Source organism: Bombina bombina, chromosome 3 (genome assembly GCF_027579735.1).
Source record: "Bombina bombina isolate aBomBom1 chromosome 3, aBomBom1.pri, whole genome shotgun sequence".
In the NCBI taxonomy this organism is placed as follows: domain Eukaryota; kingdom Metazoa; phylum Chordata; class Amphibia; order Anura; family Bombinatoridae; genus Bombina; species Bombina bombina.
In genome coordinates, this window is record NC_069501.1 from 683,454,778 (window position 1) to 683,473,359 (window position 18,582).

At 41.9% G+C, this 18,582-nt stretch overlaps 1 protein-coding gene across 2 annotated transcripts in view; it reads left to right on the top strand.

The window, feature by feature from the left end:
• Positions 1-18,582, top strand: part of GUSB (glucuronidase beta) — a 200,633-nt gene that overhangs the window by 38,456 nt on the left and 143,595 nt on the right. For both annotated transcript variants that reach the window (XM_053707446.1, XM_053707447.1), the window contains exon 7: positions 3,681-3,859. In XM_053707446.1, the coding sequence (XP_053563421.1) occupies positions 3,681-3,859 (179 nt within the window). The remainder of the gene's footprint in view (positions 1-3,680; positions 3,860-18,582) is intronic.

Sequence of the window (18,582 nt, forward strand, 5' to 3'; positions counted from 1 at the left end):
CTTTAGTTAACTCGTGGAATAAATTGGAATAAATTTAAATTTTTATAAGGATAATCATGGTTGTAATTTGCCTCACAGTCATAACTTGGGAGGATCTTACTCTGTACGAAAAGTATAAGTAGTAAGCTTCTTACTATAAAAGTACTAAAAGAGACTATTAGAAGGGTATACTATAATGCAAAAGCATATCTCAATTATTGGATGCACAGAGCCCACCATAGGTGAAGTGAGACATACTAAATTGTGTGAGAAATCTCAACTAAGCAATGCCTACTACCATCAAAAAATGGTCAGTTGCAGATACATAAGATAAAAAGAATTGTCTACAGGACCAAACCATACCCATTATATTGTATTAGTTCGGCCACGCTGTCCCAGCCATAGACAGTGCGTTATGTGTCATAGCAATTAATGGGAAAGTTCTACTGAGAAATAATTAAAATGTGAGTAGCGGTCTCTTACTCCACTTCTAAATAATAAGCAGTGTGTAAGCATAATTATATATCAGACTACAACTACGTAGTCGGGAAGATAAAAGGAGTGAAGGTATGAACTCCATGAAAATCTTAATTATCAGTTCAGTGCAAAGAAACAAATGTTATTCACGATACAATATCACCACAACATAACTGTTATAAACCAAGTAACTATATATTTAACAGCAATAATAGGTAAACCAGAATTTACCTGACATAAATAGGTACTTGCACAATGGCCTTGTAACATGTCATATCCCTCCAGCAGTTTAAAAGGGTCACTGATTGCTTAATATCAGAACCTTAGATCGTCATATGGGATTAAGACATGTATAACCAGTGTCACCAGCCATACTACCGGTAATTTCTACATATAAGTAAAGTCTCTGACAGACACCCATTAGGTGAGACGATCGCACAGGTTGGGAAGTCCTTATCTCACACCAGTGGACAATGTCTATGGTCAGGCAGTAATTGTCTTCATTAAAAAGTCCCACAAAGTTATTCATAGAGAAAAATGTGGAACTAAAGCAATGACAAATACTTTTGAACCCACTCCTGAGCTCTGGAACTCATGGACCCCAGCCAGATAATTTTTCTGGTAGAGGGTCAAAATGCTAACCAGCTGGCGTTGCTACAATCCAACTCTCACCCAGATATAGTCTAGGCCCATGCAGCAGGGACTAATGAGGGCGACACATTTCCAAAGCTGTATATCCTCTAACTCTCAGGCCATAGTCAAGCCTAGGAGTAAATGGAAAAAAGCAGACCGCACACACAGCTGAGCAGGCATACAGAGGAAGATCACAGCTAAAGTTAAACAAGGGCTGGTCAGGCTCTGTGTGCTGCACTGAGGAGAGGAGTATGTAGAGCTAGCAGACAGTGCAGCACACAAAGCTAAGCTGGCACTGAGGGGAGGAGTATGTAGAGTTAGCAGACAGTGTAGCACCCAGAGCAGAGCAGGCACTGAGGAGAGGAGTATGTAGAGCTAGCAGACAGTGCAGCACACAAAGCTAAGCTGGCACTGAGGGGAGGAGTATGTAAAGCAAGCAGACCGTGTAGCACCCAGAGCAGAGCAGGCACTGAGGAGAGGAGTATGTAGAGCTAGCAGACAGTGCAGCACACAAAGCTAAGCTGGCACTGAGGGGAGGAGTATGTAAAGCAAGCAGACCGTGTAGCACCCAGAGCAGAGCAGGCACTGAGGAGAGGAGTATGTAGAGCTAGCAGACAGTGCAGCACACAAAGCTAAGCTGGCACTGAGGGGAGGAGTATGTAAAGCAAGCAGACCGTGTAGCACCCAGAGCAGAGCAGGCACTGAGGAGAGGAGTATGTAGAGCTAGCAGACAGTGCAGCACCCAGAGTGGAGAAGGCACTGAGGAGTATGTAGAGCTAGCAGACCGTGCAGCACCCAGAGCTGAGCAGGCACTGAGGAGAGGAATGTGTAGAGCTAGCAGACAGTGCAGCACCCAGAGTGGAGCAGGCACTGAGGAGTATGTAGAGCTAGCAGACAGTGCAGCACCCAGAGCTGAGCAGGCACTGAGGAGAGGAATGTGTAGAGCTAGCAGACAGTGCAGCACACAGAGTGGAGCAGGCACTGAGGAGTATGTAGAGCTAGCAGACCATGCAGCACCCAGAGCTGAGCAGGCACTGAGGAGAGGAATGTGTAGAGCTAGCAGACAGTGCAGCACCCAGAGCTGAGCAGGCACTGAGGAGTATGTAGAGCTAGCAGACAGTGCAGCACACAGAGCTGAGCAGGCACTGAGGAGTATGTAGAGCTAGCAGACAGTGCAGCACCCAGAGCTGAGCAGGCACTGAGGAGAGGAATGTGTAGAGCTAGCAGACAGTGCAGCACCCAGAGCTGAGCAGGCACTGAGGAGTATGTAGAGCTAGCAGACAGTGCAGCACCCAGAGCTGAGCAGGCACTGAGGAGTATGTAAAGCAAGCAGACCGTGCAGCACCCAGAGCTGAGCAGGCACAGAGGAGAGGAGTATGTAGAGCTAGCAGACAGTGCAGCACCCAGAGCTGAGCAGGCACTGAGGAGTATGTAGAGCTAGCAGACAGTGCAGCACCCAGAGCTGAGCAGGCACTGAGGAGTATGTAAAGCAAGCAGACCGTGCAGCACCCAGAGCTGAGCAGGCACAGAGGAGAGGAGTATGTAGAGCTAGCAGACAGTGCAGCACCCAGAGTGGAGCAGGCACTGAGGAGAGGAGTATGCAGAGCTAGCAGACAGTGCAGCACACACAGCGGAGCAGGCACTGAGGGGAGGAGTATGTAGAGCTAGCAGACAGTGCAGCACCCAGAGTGGAGCAGGCACTGAGGAGTATGTAGAGCTAGCAGACCGTGCAGCACCCAGAGCTGAGCAGGCACTGAGGAGAGGAGTATGTAGAGCTAGCACACAGTGCAGCACACAGAGCGGAGCAGGCACTGAGGGGAGGAGTATGTAGAGCTAGCACACAGTGCAGCACACAGAGCGGAGCAGGCACTGAGGGGAGGAGTATGTAGAGCTAGCACACAGTGCAGCACACAGAGCGGAGCAGGCACTGAGGGGAGGAGTATGTAGAGCTAGCAGATAGTGCCTGCTCCGCTCTGGGTTCTGCACTGACGAGAGGAGTATGTAGAGGTAGCAGACAGTGCAGCACACAGAATTGAACAGTCAGATAGAGGAAGATCCCCTGCTGGTCAGGCTCTGTGTGCTGCACTGAGGAGTATGTAGAGAAAACAGACAGCGCAGAACACAGAGCCGGGCCAGCCCTGCAACCTGTATACACAATGTTTCTGCTGGCAGATTCAATAGACATAACTGTGTTAGCTTCTCTAATGTGACCGCACAAGTACTTGATGGGCTTTGCAGCTGCAGTAGTGTAGCTGTGCCACCCCTGACTTAGTCTAATAGTCCCACCAGTTTGTATTATAGTGTCAGCAGTATCTGACAGCCTAGGCATTAGCCCCTGGAAACAGTCCTGTTGGTCTGTCAAAAGAAACGGACATACAAGCCCTAGTATAGTAGTACAAAAAAAATAACACAGCATAAACATTGCATTGTTTATTTAACCAATACAAATATATATGAACCTCCCCCTATTTGTTTTGTGTGTCAACATTCATATTAGTTTTTCCTGTTGCAAACATTTTCATTGTTTTATATTTCAGTTATAACAATTCTGGTTAACAAAATCACAGAATAATATTTTCTTGTTACCACAGGTGAGAGGAAAAGGATTGGATTGGCCTCTTATCATTAAAGATTTTAACCTATTGAAATGGTTGGGCGCCAACTCTTTCCGAACCAGCCATTACCCATATGCAGAAGAGATCATGGACCTTTGTGATAAATATGGAATTGTGGTGATAGATGAATGTCCAGGAGTGGGCATCAAAGAAGAGTAAGACATACAGCTTTTTCACAGTTTTGTGTTGCATGTTATAGTTATTGTTTGCTTATTGTGTAACATATCCAAGTATTAGGTATTAGTACCAGCATTTCATGAATGACCACAAATGTCCAGTCCCATCGCCCTATTAACCTACATGCCAAACTATTGTTTGAAAATGCTGAGCAGCTTCATAGCATAGCAAAGTGTTTTTTTTTTTTTTAAACAAGCTTTAATGAAAGATATACAGGTACAAATCCCTAAATCTAGAATTCCAAAATCTAAACTTGTTCTGCAATCCTGACTTGTTAATTTAATTTTTTTTTTTTTAAATATTCAAAATTTACTATTTTTCTCTACCTTTTAAGTCACAATCTTCTCTGCCTGTGTCTTTGATTTGAGTTTTGTGTCCTAAAATGCAAATAATAGTCTATATTTCTGATTACACTACTGTACTATCACTCTTAGGATATACTATGTATAGAAAAGTAATAAACTGATGGAAAACTACAGATACAAATATTCCAAAATCCAAACTATTCTGAAATCCAAACCTTCTCCAGTCCCAAGCAGTTTTGGATAATGTGTTTTCTACCTTTAAAATAATACATACCAGGGCCTACCAAATTAAAGACCCTCCTCAGATCAAACAATCATACATGATCAGGCAGATTGCTATACGCCGCCTCAGAGGCGGCGTATGAGTTTAAGAACAGCAGTCTTAAGACCACTGCTTCTTAACTACTGTTTTCGGCGAGCCTGAAGGCTCGCACGGGAACAGGGGCCATTCGGCCCTTGTTAAATAGACCCCTGTGAATGAACTTTAAGAACAAGAAAGCTGCAAAATGTACAAGGCTGAAGTTAGCGTCTTATTAAGTTAGCTTCTTATTCTGCAACTGATTGCAATTTACAAAATAAAGATTTATAAAAAAAATATCTAGCATTATTTTTATTTTAAATAAAATAATTCACTTTCCAAAAACCTAAACAAACTTACATTTTATAAAAAAAATCATCTTATTGCAATAAACAGATGGCAAACATGGCATAATTTTGATTGTTTTGAATAAGTAACTGTTATTATAAAAGGGTTAAAATCCTTTGTGTGGATATATACAAGGCGTGAGCCTCTTCATAGGACAGACAGGTTATCAGCTTTGTCCAACGCTCTTTATGGCAAACAAATTGGTGCCAACCTTGCCACTTTATGTATTTTACCTTTTCTAAATAAGTCATTGGTATTTAAAAAACAATAAAATCTTTTAAAACACTCATTTATGTCTGTATACAAGGCGTGAACCCATCATAGGATAGACATGTTATCAGCCTGTCCCAACCTTGCCACTTCACATATTTTACCTTCATATATTTTAAAAGGGTTACAATTCTTTCGGTCACTCATTTCTGTGTAGATATATACAGGGCTTTAACCCCATTTATAGAATAGACATATTTTCAGCCTAACCCAATTCTTTTTAGTTTTCAAAAGAGCTTTATTTTGATAAACAAAACACACACGGCATAAATTAAATGTACACATAGTACTTCAAAGCTGTTACAGTATAATGCTTCATCACAATAGTCCATTGTACACGCTGTTTCAAGGTGTGAGGCATGCTTAAAATCAATCATTACAGCTCTTGAAGATACCTGTTAAATGCAATGTATGCCTTAAAGGGACATGAAACCCAATATTTTTCTTTCATGATTTAGAAAGAGCATACAATTATAAACAGCGTTCTAATTTACTTCTATTATCTATTTTGCTTCATTCTCTTGATATTCTTTGCTGAAAAGCATATCTAGATATGCTTAGTAGCTGCTGATTGGTAGCTGCACATAGATGCCTCCTGTGATTGGTTCACCGTGCACATTGCTATTTCTTCATTAAAGTATATCTAAAGAATGAAGCAAATTAGGTAATAGAAGTAAATTGGAATGTTGTTTAAAATTATATTCTCTACCTTAATCACGAAAGAAAATGTTTGGGTATAGTGTCCCTTTAATTGATCCCAAATTTCTCACTATGCAGACCACTCTTGGGTCTATGACAGATATATGTATGAACAGTGTTGGGAATATGTGGCGGGGAGGGGGAAAACAAGGGGAAAGGAAAACAAACAATTTGCGTGCATCAAATCTGTTGCAAGATAATGCTTCATCACAATAGCCATTTTACATGTTATTTCCAGGTGTGAGACATGCTTGTAGTCAGTCATTTCAACACTTGAGGACACCTGTTAAGTGCAATGTATGCCTTAATTGACCCCAAATTTCACATTATGTAGACCACTCTTGGGTCTGTGACAGATATGCATATGTACAGTGTTAGGAGTATATAGTGGTGAGGGGGAGAACTAGGGGGGAGGGAAACAAACAAGTTGGGTGTAACATTTTTAGGATAAAGAAGTGATCCCAGTTTTCTAACTATATAAACCACACCTGGGTCCATGACAGAGAGGCATTTGAGCAGCATTGGGAATACAAGGAGGTAAGGGAGAGAGCAATGGGCAAGGAAAGCAAGCAAAATTTAAGATGACAATCTCAGTATAATATTTTGATCCCCATGTTCTAACCATATAGGCCACTCTTGGGTCTATGGCAGATACACTGATGATCTTTATTAGGAATAGCTAAAGGTGAGGGAGAGAGATGTGGGCAAGGAGGACAAGCTATATAAATATAACTATTTTAGTATAGTGGGAAACATTGGGTATTTTCATTTACAGACAATATTGGGCTTATAAATATTAAGACTGAGACATACATAATCCAAAGAAGAAGCTTATTGTATAATAAGTATAAATCATGTGGGATATACGAGTAATTAGCAGTGAATCATTCTATCCACAATGTGATTCATAGTATGATGCTTGTATACTCGAGAGAGCTATGCAAAGCTTTGCCCAAGAGTGAGCTTAATGCATTTACAAGACTATCGTCATGAGAGGGGAATTAATAAGGGAGAGATAAAGAGTGTCTGCTTAACTTAGGGATAAACTTTAAATAAATCAACGACTTACAATATGGAATTAAACAAAAATACAGTGTGCTTGCTCGACTTAGGGATAGGCTTCAAATAAATTAATGACACACATTTTGAAATTAAACAGAAACATTACTAGGTTACCAGAGTCCTTGTGATATGTTAGCTGGGGGATACTATCGACTCTGGTGTCAAATCCAGTCGCACATTGTCAGAGGAATGCCTCTAGAAGCTACCCCTCTCCTCTCTTCGGTATTTGACCGCCACCCCGTGAATAGAGGTTGTGACACATAGAGCTGCCCTGTGACATGGTTGACGCATCGCTGATTTTACGGATATCATTCCAGCTGTAATTATAGGTGAGAGGCTTGGCCAGTGTTGTTTGTGACTCGCTCAGGTGGGCCCCCCCAAACTTCTGTGCTAGTGCCAAATGTGCCAAAATCTTCCTCTTCCTCAGCTTCTCAGATCGGGTATTACCCAGAGCTCGGCTCCTCGTCTTAGCTTTTGTAGATTGGGATTCTCCCAAGGCGATTATGGCCAGTTTTGCCGACTCCGGTATTTTCTGCCTGCAAAGGAAAGAGAGCTCTTGTGATCCCAGGTGCAGGTCTACTTTTATATGCATCATTCTGCATGTCAGAGGCTGGGAGATTACTCCCCAAACTATGCGGATCCTCCATTTTGTGTATAGCGTTGTCAGTTTTGGATTTCTTGTCCGCCTTACTTTCCTGTGAATCCGTCAGATATGTAGTCTCGTTTTCAGGGCTTAAGCATTTTAGCAATTGATCGTACGGTGCTCTCTGCATAAGTCTAAGCATAGAAAGTTCAAGTCGCGCAAACAGCTCCTCTTGTCGTGACATACTTCTCCCCTCCGCCATATTTAACATGCTCCACTGAATAAAGATGACTCTCCCCCACTACAGAGGTTTAAGAACTTTTCAGTTATAAAGTGCGATCATATAGCTCGATGACTGAATAATATTGGGTGATGAAGAGGTTCAGTAAGCCAGTTTACCCAGCAGCACTGATAACCCGGCTCTTCCCGGGGGGAGGTGAATGCCTATTAATAGGCCGCCGCCTTAGGCCTTTATCTTCCAAACTGGATCTCCAACGTCATATACACGGCTATAAGAGATAATATGGGTCACAGTTTGCAGTACTGTGAAACCTTTATGTATTCTATGTTTAGTCTTGCCGTGTAAAAGTAACAATCGGCGGATTGTTAAAGCTTCTGCTTGGAGCTCTCAGGAAAAGCGTCCTATCCAGAACGCTGCTTGGACACGCCCCCTAACCCAATTCTTTTTAAGGCAAACAATCTGGTGCCATCCTTGTCACTTCATACATTTTACCTTTTCTGAATAAGTAACTGGTATTTTAAAAGGGTTAAAATCCTTTGGGCCACTAATTTTTGTGTGGATACATACACGGCGTGAAGCCCTTCATAGGATAAGCATGTTTCTCCAACATAGGTGTGTCCGGTCCACGGCGTCATCCTTACTTGTGGGATATTCTCTTCCCCAACAGGAAATGGCAAAGAGCCCAGCAAAGCTGGTCACATGATCCCTCCTAGGCTCCGCCTACCCCAGTCATTCTCTTTGCCGTTGTACAGGCAACATCTCCACGGAGATGGCTTAGAGTTTTTTAGTGTTTAACTGTAGTTTTTATTATTCAATCAAGAGTTTGTTATTTTGAAATAGTGCTGGTATGTACTATTTACTCAGAAACAGAAAAGAGATGAAGATTTCTGTTTGTATGAGGAAAATGATTTTAGCAACCGTCACTAAAATCCATGGCTGTTCCACACAGGACTGTTGAGAGCAATTAACTTCAGTTGGGGGAACAGTGAGCAGTCTCTTGCTGCTTGAGGTATGACACATTCTAACAAGACGATGTAATGCTGGAAGCTGTCATTTTCCCTATGGGATCCGGTAAGCCATGTTTATTACGATTTTAAATAAGGGCTTCACAAGGGCTTATTAAGACTGTAGACTTTTTCTGGGCTAAATCGATTCATTATTAACACATATTTAGCCTTGAGGAATCATTTATTCTGGGTATTTTGATATAATAATATCGGCAGGCACTGTTTTAGACACCTTATTCTTTAGGGGCTTTCCCAAATCATAGGCAGAGCCTCATTTTCGCGCCGGTGTTGCGCACTTGTTTTTGAGAGGCATGACATGCAGTCGCATGTGAGAGGAGCTCTGATACTTAGAAAAGACTTTCTGAAGGCGTCATTTGGTATCGTATTCCCCTTTGGGCTTGGTTGGGTCTCAGCAAAGCAGATACCAGGGACTGTAAAGGGGTTAAAGTTAAAAACGGCTCCGGTTCCGTTATTTTAAGGGTTAAAGCTTCCATATTTGGTGTGCAATACTTTTAAGGCTTTAAGACACTGTGGTGAAAATTTGGTGAATTTTGAACAATTCCTTCATGTTTTTTCGCAATTGCAGTAATAAAGTGTGTTCAGTTTAAAATTTAAAGCGACAGTAACGGTTTTATTTTAAAACGTTTTTTGTACTTGTTATCAAGTTTATACCTGTTTAACATGTCTGAACTACCAGATAGACTGTGTTCTGAATGTGGGGAAGCCAGAATTCCCATTCATTTAAATAAATGTGATTTATGTGACAATGACAATGATGCCCAAGATGATTCCTCAAGTGAGGGGAGTAAGCATGGTACTGCATCATTCCCTCCTTCGTCTACACGAGTCTTGCCCACTCAGGAGGCCCCTAGTACATCTAGCGCGCCAATACTCCTTACTATGCAACAATTAACGGCTGTAATGGATAATTCTGTCAAAAACATTTTAGCCAAAATGAACACTTATCAGCGTAAGCGCGACTGCTCTGTTTTAGATACTGAAGAGCATGACGACGCTGGTAATAATGGTTCTGAAGGGCCCCTAACCCAGTCTGATGGGGCCAGGGAGGTTTTGTCTGAGGGAGAAATTACTGATTCAGGGAACATTTCTCAACAAGCTGAACCTGATGTGATTACGTTTAAATTTAAGTTGGAACATCTCCGCATTCTGCTTAAGGAGGTATTATCCACTCTGGATGATTGTGACAAGTTGGTCATCCCAGAGAAACTATGTAAAATGGACAAGTTCCTAGAGGTCCCGGGGCTCCCAGAAGCTTTTCCTATACCCAAGCGGGTGGCGGACATTGTTAATAAAGAATGGGAAAGGCCCGGTATTCCTTTCGTCCCTCCCCCCATATTTAAAAAATTGTTTCCTATGGTCGACCCCAGAAAGGACTTATGGCAGACAGTCCCCAAGGTCGAGGGAGCGGTTTCCACTTTAAACAAACGCACCACTATACCCATAGAGGATAGTTGTGCTTTCAAAGATCCTATGGATAAAAAATTAGAAGGTTTACTTAAAAAGATGTTTGTTCAGCAGGGTTACCTTCTACAACCAATTTCATGCATTGTCCCTGTAGCTACAGCCGCATGTTTCTGGTTCGATGAGCTGATAAAGGCGGTCGATAGTGATTCTCCTCCTTATGAGGAGATTATGGACAGAATCAATGCTCTCAAATTGGCTAATTCTTTCACCCTAGACGCCACTTTGCAATTGGCTAGGTTAGCGGCTAAGAATTCTGGGTTTGCTATTGTGGCGCGCAGAGCGCTTTGGTTGAAATCTTGGTCAGCTGATGCGTCTTCCAAGAACAAGCTACTTAACATTCCTTTCAAGGGGAAAACGCTGTTTGGCCCTGACTTGAAAGAGATTATCTCTGATATCACTGGGGGTAAGGGCCACGCCCTTCCTCAGGATCGGCCTTTCAAGGCAAAAAATAAACCTAATTTTCGTCCCTTTCGTAGAAATGGACCAGCCCAAAGTGCTACGTCCTCTAAGCAAGAGGGTAATACTTCTCAAGCCAAGCCAGCTTGGAGACCAATGCAAGGCTGGAACAAGGGAAAGCAGGCCAAGAAACCTGCCACTGCTACCAAGACAGCATGAAATGTTGGCCCCCGATCCGGGACCGGATCTGGTGGGGGGCAGACTCTCTCTCTTCGCTCAGGCTTGGGCAAGAGATGTTCTGGATCCTTGGGCGCTAGAAATAGTCTCCCAAGGTTATCTTCTGGAATTCAAGGGGCTTCCCCCAAGGGGGAGGTTCCACAGGTCTCAGTTGTCTTCAGACCACATAAAAAGACAGGCATTCTTACATTGTGTAGAAGACCTGTTAAAAATGGGAGTGATTCATCCTGTTCCATTAAGAGAACAAGGGATGGGGTTCTACTCCAATCTGTTCATAGTTCCCAAAAAAGAGGGAACGTTCAGACCAATCTTAGAGCTCAAGATCTTAAACAAGTTTCTCAAGGTTCCATCGTTCAAGATGGAAACCATTCGAACTATTCTTCCTTCCATCCAGGTAGGTCAATTCATGACCACGGTGGATTTAAAGGATGCGTATCTACATATTCCTATCCACAAGGAACATCATCGGTTCCTACGGTTCGCATTCCTGGACAAGCATTACCAGTTCGTGGCGCTTCCTTTCGGATTAGCCACTACTCCAAGGATTTTCACAAAGGTACTAGGGTCCCTTCTAGCTGTGCTAAGACCAAGGGGCATTGCTGTAGTACCTTACCTGGACGACATTCTGATTCAAGCGTCGTCCCTTCCTCAAGCAAAGGCTCACACGGACATTGTCCTGGCCTTTCTCAGATCTCACGGATGGAAAGTGAACGTGGAAAAGAGTTCTCTATCTCCGTCAACAAGGGTTCCCTTCTTGGGAACAATAATAGACTCCTTAGAAATGAGGATTTTTCTGACGGAGGCCAGAAAAACAAAACTTCTAGACTCTTGTTGGATACTTCATTCCGTTCCTCTTCCTTCCATAGCGCAGTGCATGGAAGTGATCGGTTTGATGGTAGCGGCAATGGACATAGTTCCTTTTGCGCGCATTCATCTAAGACCATTACAACTGTGCATGCTCAGTCAGTGGAATGGGGGCTATACAGACTTGTCTCCGAAGATACAAGTAAATCAGAGGACCAGAGACTCACTCCGTTGGTGGCTGTCCCTGGACAACCTGTCACAAGGGATGACATTCCGCAGACCGGAGTGGGTCATCGTCACGACCGACGCCAGTCTGATGGGCTGGGGCGCGGTCTGGGGATCCCTGAAAGCTCAGGGTCTTTGGTCTCGGGAAGAATCTCTTCTACCGATAAATATTCTGGAACTGAGAGCGATATTCAATGCTCTCAAGGCTTGGCCTCAGCTAGCGAGGACCAAGTTCATACGGTTTCAATCAGACAACATGACAACTGTTGCGTACATCAACCATCAGGGGGGAACAAGGAGTTCCCTAGCGATGGAAGAAGTGACCAAAATCATTCTATGGGCGGAGTCTCACTCCTGCCACCTGTCCGCTATCCACATCCCAGGAGTGGAAAATTGGGAAGCGGATTTTCTGAGTCGTCAGACATTGCATCCGGGGGAGTGGGAACTCCATCCGGAAATCTTTGCCCAAGTCACTCAGCTGTGGGGCATTCCAGACATGGATCTGATGGCCTCTCGTCAGAACTTCAAAGTTCCTTGCTACGGGTCCAGATCCAGGGATCCCAAGGCGGCTCTAGTGGATGCACTAGTAGCACCTTGGACCTTCAAACTAGCTTATGTGTTCCCGCCGTTTCCTCTCATCCCCAGGCTGGTAGCCAGGATCAATCAGGAGAGGGCGTCGGTGATCTTGATAGCTCCTGCGTGGCCACGCAGGACTTGGTATGCAGATCTGGTGAATATGTCATCGGCTCCACCTTGGAAGCTACCTTTGAGACGAGACCTTCTTGTTCAGGGTCCGTTCGAACATCCGAATCTGGTTTCACTCCAGCTGACTGCTTGGAGATTGAACGCTTGATCTTATCCAAGCGAGGGTTCTCAGATTCTGTTATCGATACTCTTGTTCAGGCCAGAAAGCCTGTAACTAGAAAGATTTACCACAAAATTTGGAAAACATATATCTGTTGGTGTGAATCTAAAGGATTCCCTTGGGACAAGGTTAAGATTCCTAAGATTCTATCCTTCCTTCAAGAAGGATTGGAGAAAGGATTATCTGCTAGTTCCCTGAAGGGACAGATTTCTGCCTTGTCTGTGTTACTTCACAAAAAGCTGGCAGCTGTGCCAGATGTTCAAGCCTTTGTTCAGGCTCTGGTTAGAATTAAGCCTGTTTACAAACCTTTGACTCCTCCTTGGAGTCTCAACTTAGTTCTTTCAGTTCTTCAGGGGGTTCCGTTTGAACCCTTACATTCCGTTGATATTAAGTTATTATCTTGGAAAGTTTTGTTTTTAGTTGCAATTTCTTCTGCTAGAAGAGTTTCAGAATTATCTGCTCTGCAGTGTTCTCCTCCTTATCTGGTGTTCCATGCAGATAAGGTGGTTTTACGTACTAAACCTGGTTTTCTTCCAAAAGTTGTTTCTAACAAAAACATTAACCAGGAGATTATCGTACCTTCTCTGTGTCCGAAACCAGTTTCAAAGAAGGAACGTTTGTTGCACAATTTGGATGTTGTTCGCGCTCTAAAATTCTATTTAGATGCTACAAAGGATTTTAGACAAACATCTTCCTTGTTTGTTGTTTATTCCGGTAAAAGGAGAGGTCAAAAAGCAACTTCTACCTCTCTCTCTTTTTGGATTAAAAGCATCATCAGATTGGCTTACGAGACTGCCGGACGGCAGCCTCCCGAAAGAATCACGGCTCATTCCACTAGGGCTGTGGCTTCCACATGGGCCTTCAAGAACGAGGCTTCTGTTGATCAGATATGTAGGGCAGCGACTTGGTCTTCACTGCACACTTTTACCAAATTTTACAAGTTTGATACTTTTGCTTCTTCTGAGGCTATTTTTGGGAGAAAGGTTTTGCAAGCCGTGGTGCCTTCCATTTAGGTGACCTGATTTGCTCCCTCCCTTCATCCGTGTCCTAAAGCTTTGGTATTGGTTCCCACAAGTAAGGATGACGCCGTGGACCGGACACACCTATGTTGGAGAAAACAGAATTTATGTTTACCTGATAAATTACTTTCTCCAACGGTGTGTCCGGTCCACGGCCCGCCCTGTTTTTTTTAATCAGGTCTGATAATTTATTTTCTTTAACTACAGTCACCACGGTACCATATGGTTTCTCCTATGCAAATATTCCTCCTTAACGTCGGTCGAATGACTGGGGTAGGCGGAGCCTAGGAGGGATCATGTGACCAGCTTTGCTGGGCTCTTTGCCATTTCCTGTTGGGGAAGAGAATATCCCACAAGTAAGGATGACACCGTGGACCGGACACACCGTTGGAGAAAGTAATTTATCAGGTAAACATAAATTCTGTTTTTTAGCCTGGCCCAATGTTTTTTATAGCAAACAAACTTGTGCCAAACTTGCCATCTCATATATTTAACCTTTTCTGTAGGTAAACATTGCAATTGGTAATTTAAAAGGGTTAAAATCCTTTGGGCCACTCATTTATGTGTGTAACATACAGACATCCCAACCTGCAAAATCTGATTTCAGGGAGGTGGCTAAACCGGCTACTGTGCTGCGTGCACCCCCCCCCTGGTTATATACTGGACACCTGGAAACCCTAAATGAGATAGAAACTTATCATTAAAGTAGCTTTCTACAACCACATACAAAGCATGAACCCTTCATAGGACAGACATGTTGTCAGCCTGGCTCAACGCTCTTCATGGCAAACAAATTGCTGACAACCCTGCCACTTCATATATTTTACCTTTTTCTGAATAAGTGGTATTTTAAAAGGGTTAAAATCCTGCGGGCCACTCATTTCTGTCTGGATATATACAGGGCGTGAGCCCCTTTATATAGAACAGATATGTTCTCAGCCAGGCCCAATGCTTTTTATGACAAACAAACTGGTGCCGACCTTGTCAAATCACATATTTTACCTTTTCTAAATAAGTTACTGCTATTTTGAAAGGGTTTCTTTGCCATATAAATCTTTGGGACAGTCTCAAAACACTTGGATTGTATAAAGGGGCTCACACCCTATATAACCACACAGAAATCAGTGGCCCAAAGGATTTTAACCATTTTAAAAATACTATTTACTTACTTAGAAAAGGTAAAATATATAAAGTGGCAAGGTTGGCACCAGTTTGCCATAAATAGCGTTGGGCCAGGCTAAGAACATGTCTCTCCTATGATGGGGCTCACGTTCTGTATATATCCACACAGAAATGAGTGGCTCAAAATATTTTTACCCTTTCAAAATACCAGTTAAAATGGTAAAATGTATGAGATGGCCACGTTGGCACAAGTTTGGTTGCTACAAAAAGCTTTTCTATGTTTACATGTTTATCCTATGAAGGGGCTCACTCCTTGTATATATCCACACAGTAATATGAGGGCCCAAAGGATTTTAACCCTTTTAAAATATCTGATTCCTTTTTTAGAAAAAGGTAAAATATGAGGTGGCAAGGTTGTCACCCGTTTGTTTGCTTCAAAAAGCGTTGGGCCAGGGTGAGAACATGTTTATTCTATGAAGAGGTTCACACCCTGTATATATCCACAAAGAAGTGAGTGGTCCAAAGGATTTTAACCCTTTTAAAATACTAGTTACTTATTCAGAAATTTAAAAATATATGAGATGGCAACGTTGGCACCAGTTTGTTTGCTACAAAAAGCGTTGGGCCAGGCTAAGAACATATTTATCCTATGAAGGGGCTCACTCCCTGTATACATCCACACAGTGAAGAGTGGCCCAAAGGATTTTAAGCCATTTGAAATACCAGTTATTTATTTAGAAAAGGTAAAATATATGAAGTGGCAAGGTTGGCAATAGTTTTTTTGCCATAGAAACCATTGGGCCAGGCTGAAAACATGTTTATCCTTAGAAGGGCTTCACGCCGTGTATGTAATGGACCAAAGGATTTTAACCCTTTTAAAATACCAGTTACTTATTCAGAAAAGGTAAAATATATGAAGTGTTTATCAATGAGATAGGTATAGAACTGCCTTTTTCATCAAATTATGGTTCCATCTATAGCCCATACACACACATTCCTTAGGGGAGTGCGTGGGTGCCCTAGTGGTTGGTATACAGTGTTATCCCAAAGAAAAGGAAAACCACTATTTGGCACACACTTAAACACATAGGTAGATCCGCAGAAAGAGAGCCAAAACAATTAAACAACTTTTACTGTCAAATATTAAAATACAAATATTGGAGCATCTGGATTAAACACTACAATTGTCTATTTCAAAATAAGACAATAATCGTTGAGGGCAGCTGCTTACAATTATTGTGAAAAAGGTACAGGCTTGCGTGACTAAGGAATGACCAGAATTACCTGTATATCAATCACAGAGAGCACACAAATAAAGTATAACCATGTCCAGATTACTCAGACAGGCGAACGCCTAACTCACGTTTCTCCTGGGCTTTCTTAGAGCCTCAACGATTTGACAGTAAAAGTTAAGTTTTATTTTTTTTGGCTCCCTTTTTGAGGATCTACCTATGTGTTTAAGTGTGTGCCAAATAGTGGTTTTATTTTTTGGGGGATTACAAAATATATGAAATGACAAGGTTGTCACCAATTTGTGTGCCATAGAGAGCGTTGGGCCAGGCTGTTAACATGTCTGTTGTATGATTGGGTTCATGCCCTGTATATATCCACATATAAATGAGTGGCCCACAGGATTTTAACCCATTTAAAATATCAGTTACTCAAAATTATGCCATGTTTGCTATCTGTTTATTGCAATATAAGTTGATTTTTTTTAAATAAAATGTAGGTTTTTGGAAAGTGTATCATTTTATTTAAAATAAAAATTCTATTTTGTTTATACATTTTTATTTTGTAAATTGCAAGCAGTTGCAGAATAAGAAGCTGACTGGATAAGAATCCAACTTCAGCCTTGTACATTTTGCAGCTTTCTTGTACTTAAAGGGACAGTATACACTCATTTTCATAAAACTGCATGTAATAGACACTACTATAAAGAATAAGATGCACAGATACTGATATAAAAATCCAGTATAAAACTGTTTAAAAACTTACTTAGAAGCTCTGTTTAGCTCTGTTGAAAAGTTAGCTGGAAAGCCCACTGCAAGTGGGAAATAAGACACTCCCCTGCCCCCTTCGTTTGCATATGAAAAGACCCTTTACACAAACAGGACTATAAACTGACCCATATGCAGTCAAACCTCCTCTTTCTTTAACTAATGCTCACAAGGAACATAATTTTTAGAACCACAAAAAGTCCAAACAGTCCAAAACAACATAAAATTATAAATGAAAAAGAACTGAAGATTTGATTGAAGAAACTCTTGGAACTGAAGAATTTGATTGAAGAGGGAAAAGTTGACCGGGATCCATTTGATGATTGACGGTGTTTTTGAATCAAAGGTATAAATCCAGATATGAGAAATTGATTATATTCAGATGGAAACTGTTAAAGACAAAATATATTAATAATATATATACACCAAAAAGGGGGGATATAACAACATATCAGAGGTGGGAAAATACTCGTCTCTGTTTCTTTAATAAAATCTAGATTATACCTTCAAAAAAATTAGGATAATCGGAATTTTATTACAAGACCAGAGACTCCTATTTTGCAAGTTTAAAGCATATTAAGAAAATAAAGTAATTGAGGCATGTTGAATGGGTCTGAAATAAAACTGATTAAAAATGGTGTCTGAAGACCAATCTGCCGCACTCAAAAATTTGTTGAAGAGAGGCAGACTTTAAAAAGGCCTTCGAAGCAGCAGAACCTCTGACAGAATGAGCGGAAAAAGACATATCAATTCCAGCTTCTTTCATGATCCATTTAACCCATCTCGCAATGGAAGTAGAAGTGATAGGAGCATAGGGAGGAACAAAAGAAATCAAAAGTTGATTAGCAGAGGGTTTTCTGAAAGTTAAGGTTCTTGATTCATAAGATTTCAAACATTCAACCACACATAGAGAAGGTTCGGAAGGAAGATAAGGATAGAAAATAGAAGTAGAAAGAGTCTTGGTTCTACGGGATAGAAAAAGGTAACTCCCTCAGGAGAAAAATGTTTAGAATTCCAATCTAAAGCTTTAACATCAGAAACTCTTCTAAATAAAATTAAACAAAGAAGACTAGCAAGCTTAGAAGAAAGTTGTTTTAGGGATAAAGAAACATTATCAGGCCAAGATTTAAAAAGAGAAAATATTAGATCCACATCCCAGAAAAATTCATGTTTAGGGACCAGAGCACGTTTCAATCTGATGGCCTTGAGCACCCTACAAATTAGAGTGTGTTTACCGACGGGAAGGTTATTAATCAAATTATGTCTGGCAGAAATAGCTGAACAATGAACGTTAATGGTTCTGTAAGCTAGACCTGAATCAAAGAGATGAGACAGGTAATTGATAATTTCCGTTAAATCTGAAGAAATGGGATCCAAGTTTCTCCGCAAGCACCAGCTAGACCATTTAGACCATGCGGCGAAGTAGCATCTACGAGTACCTGGGGCCCAAGACTCTTGAATGAGAGACTTAGCTCCTTCCGAAAGGCCTCGGAGAGTCCAGGGTCCACTGAGATCGTCCATGCCACTAGGAGAAGAGAGCCTTGGAGAACTAGACTGTGACAATTGCCCTCAGGATTCGTGAGAAGATGGGGAAGGAGAGGAAGCAGGATTGGAAGATTGATGGACATCTCTAGGAGAGAGGGATACCATGACTGAGTCGGCCAAAAGGGGGTCACATTCGTTAGGCATAGGAGATTCCTGCGAACAGTTGAAATTGTCCTTGGAATCATCGAAAAAG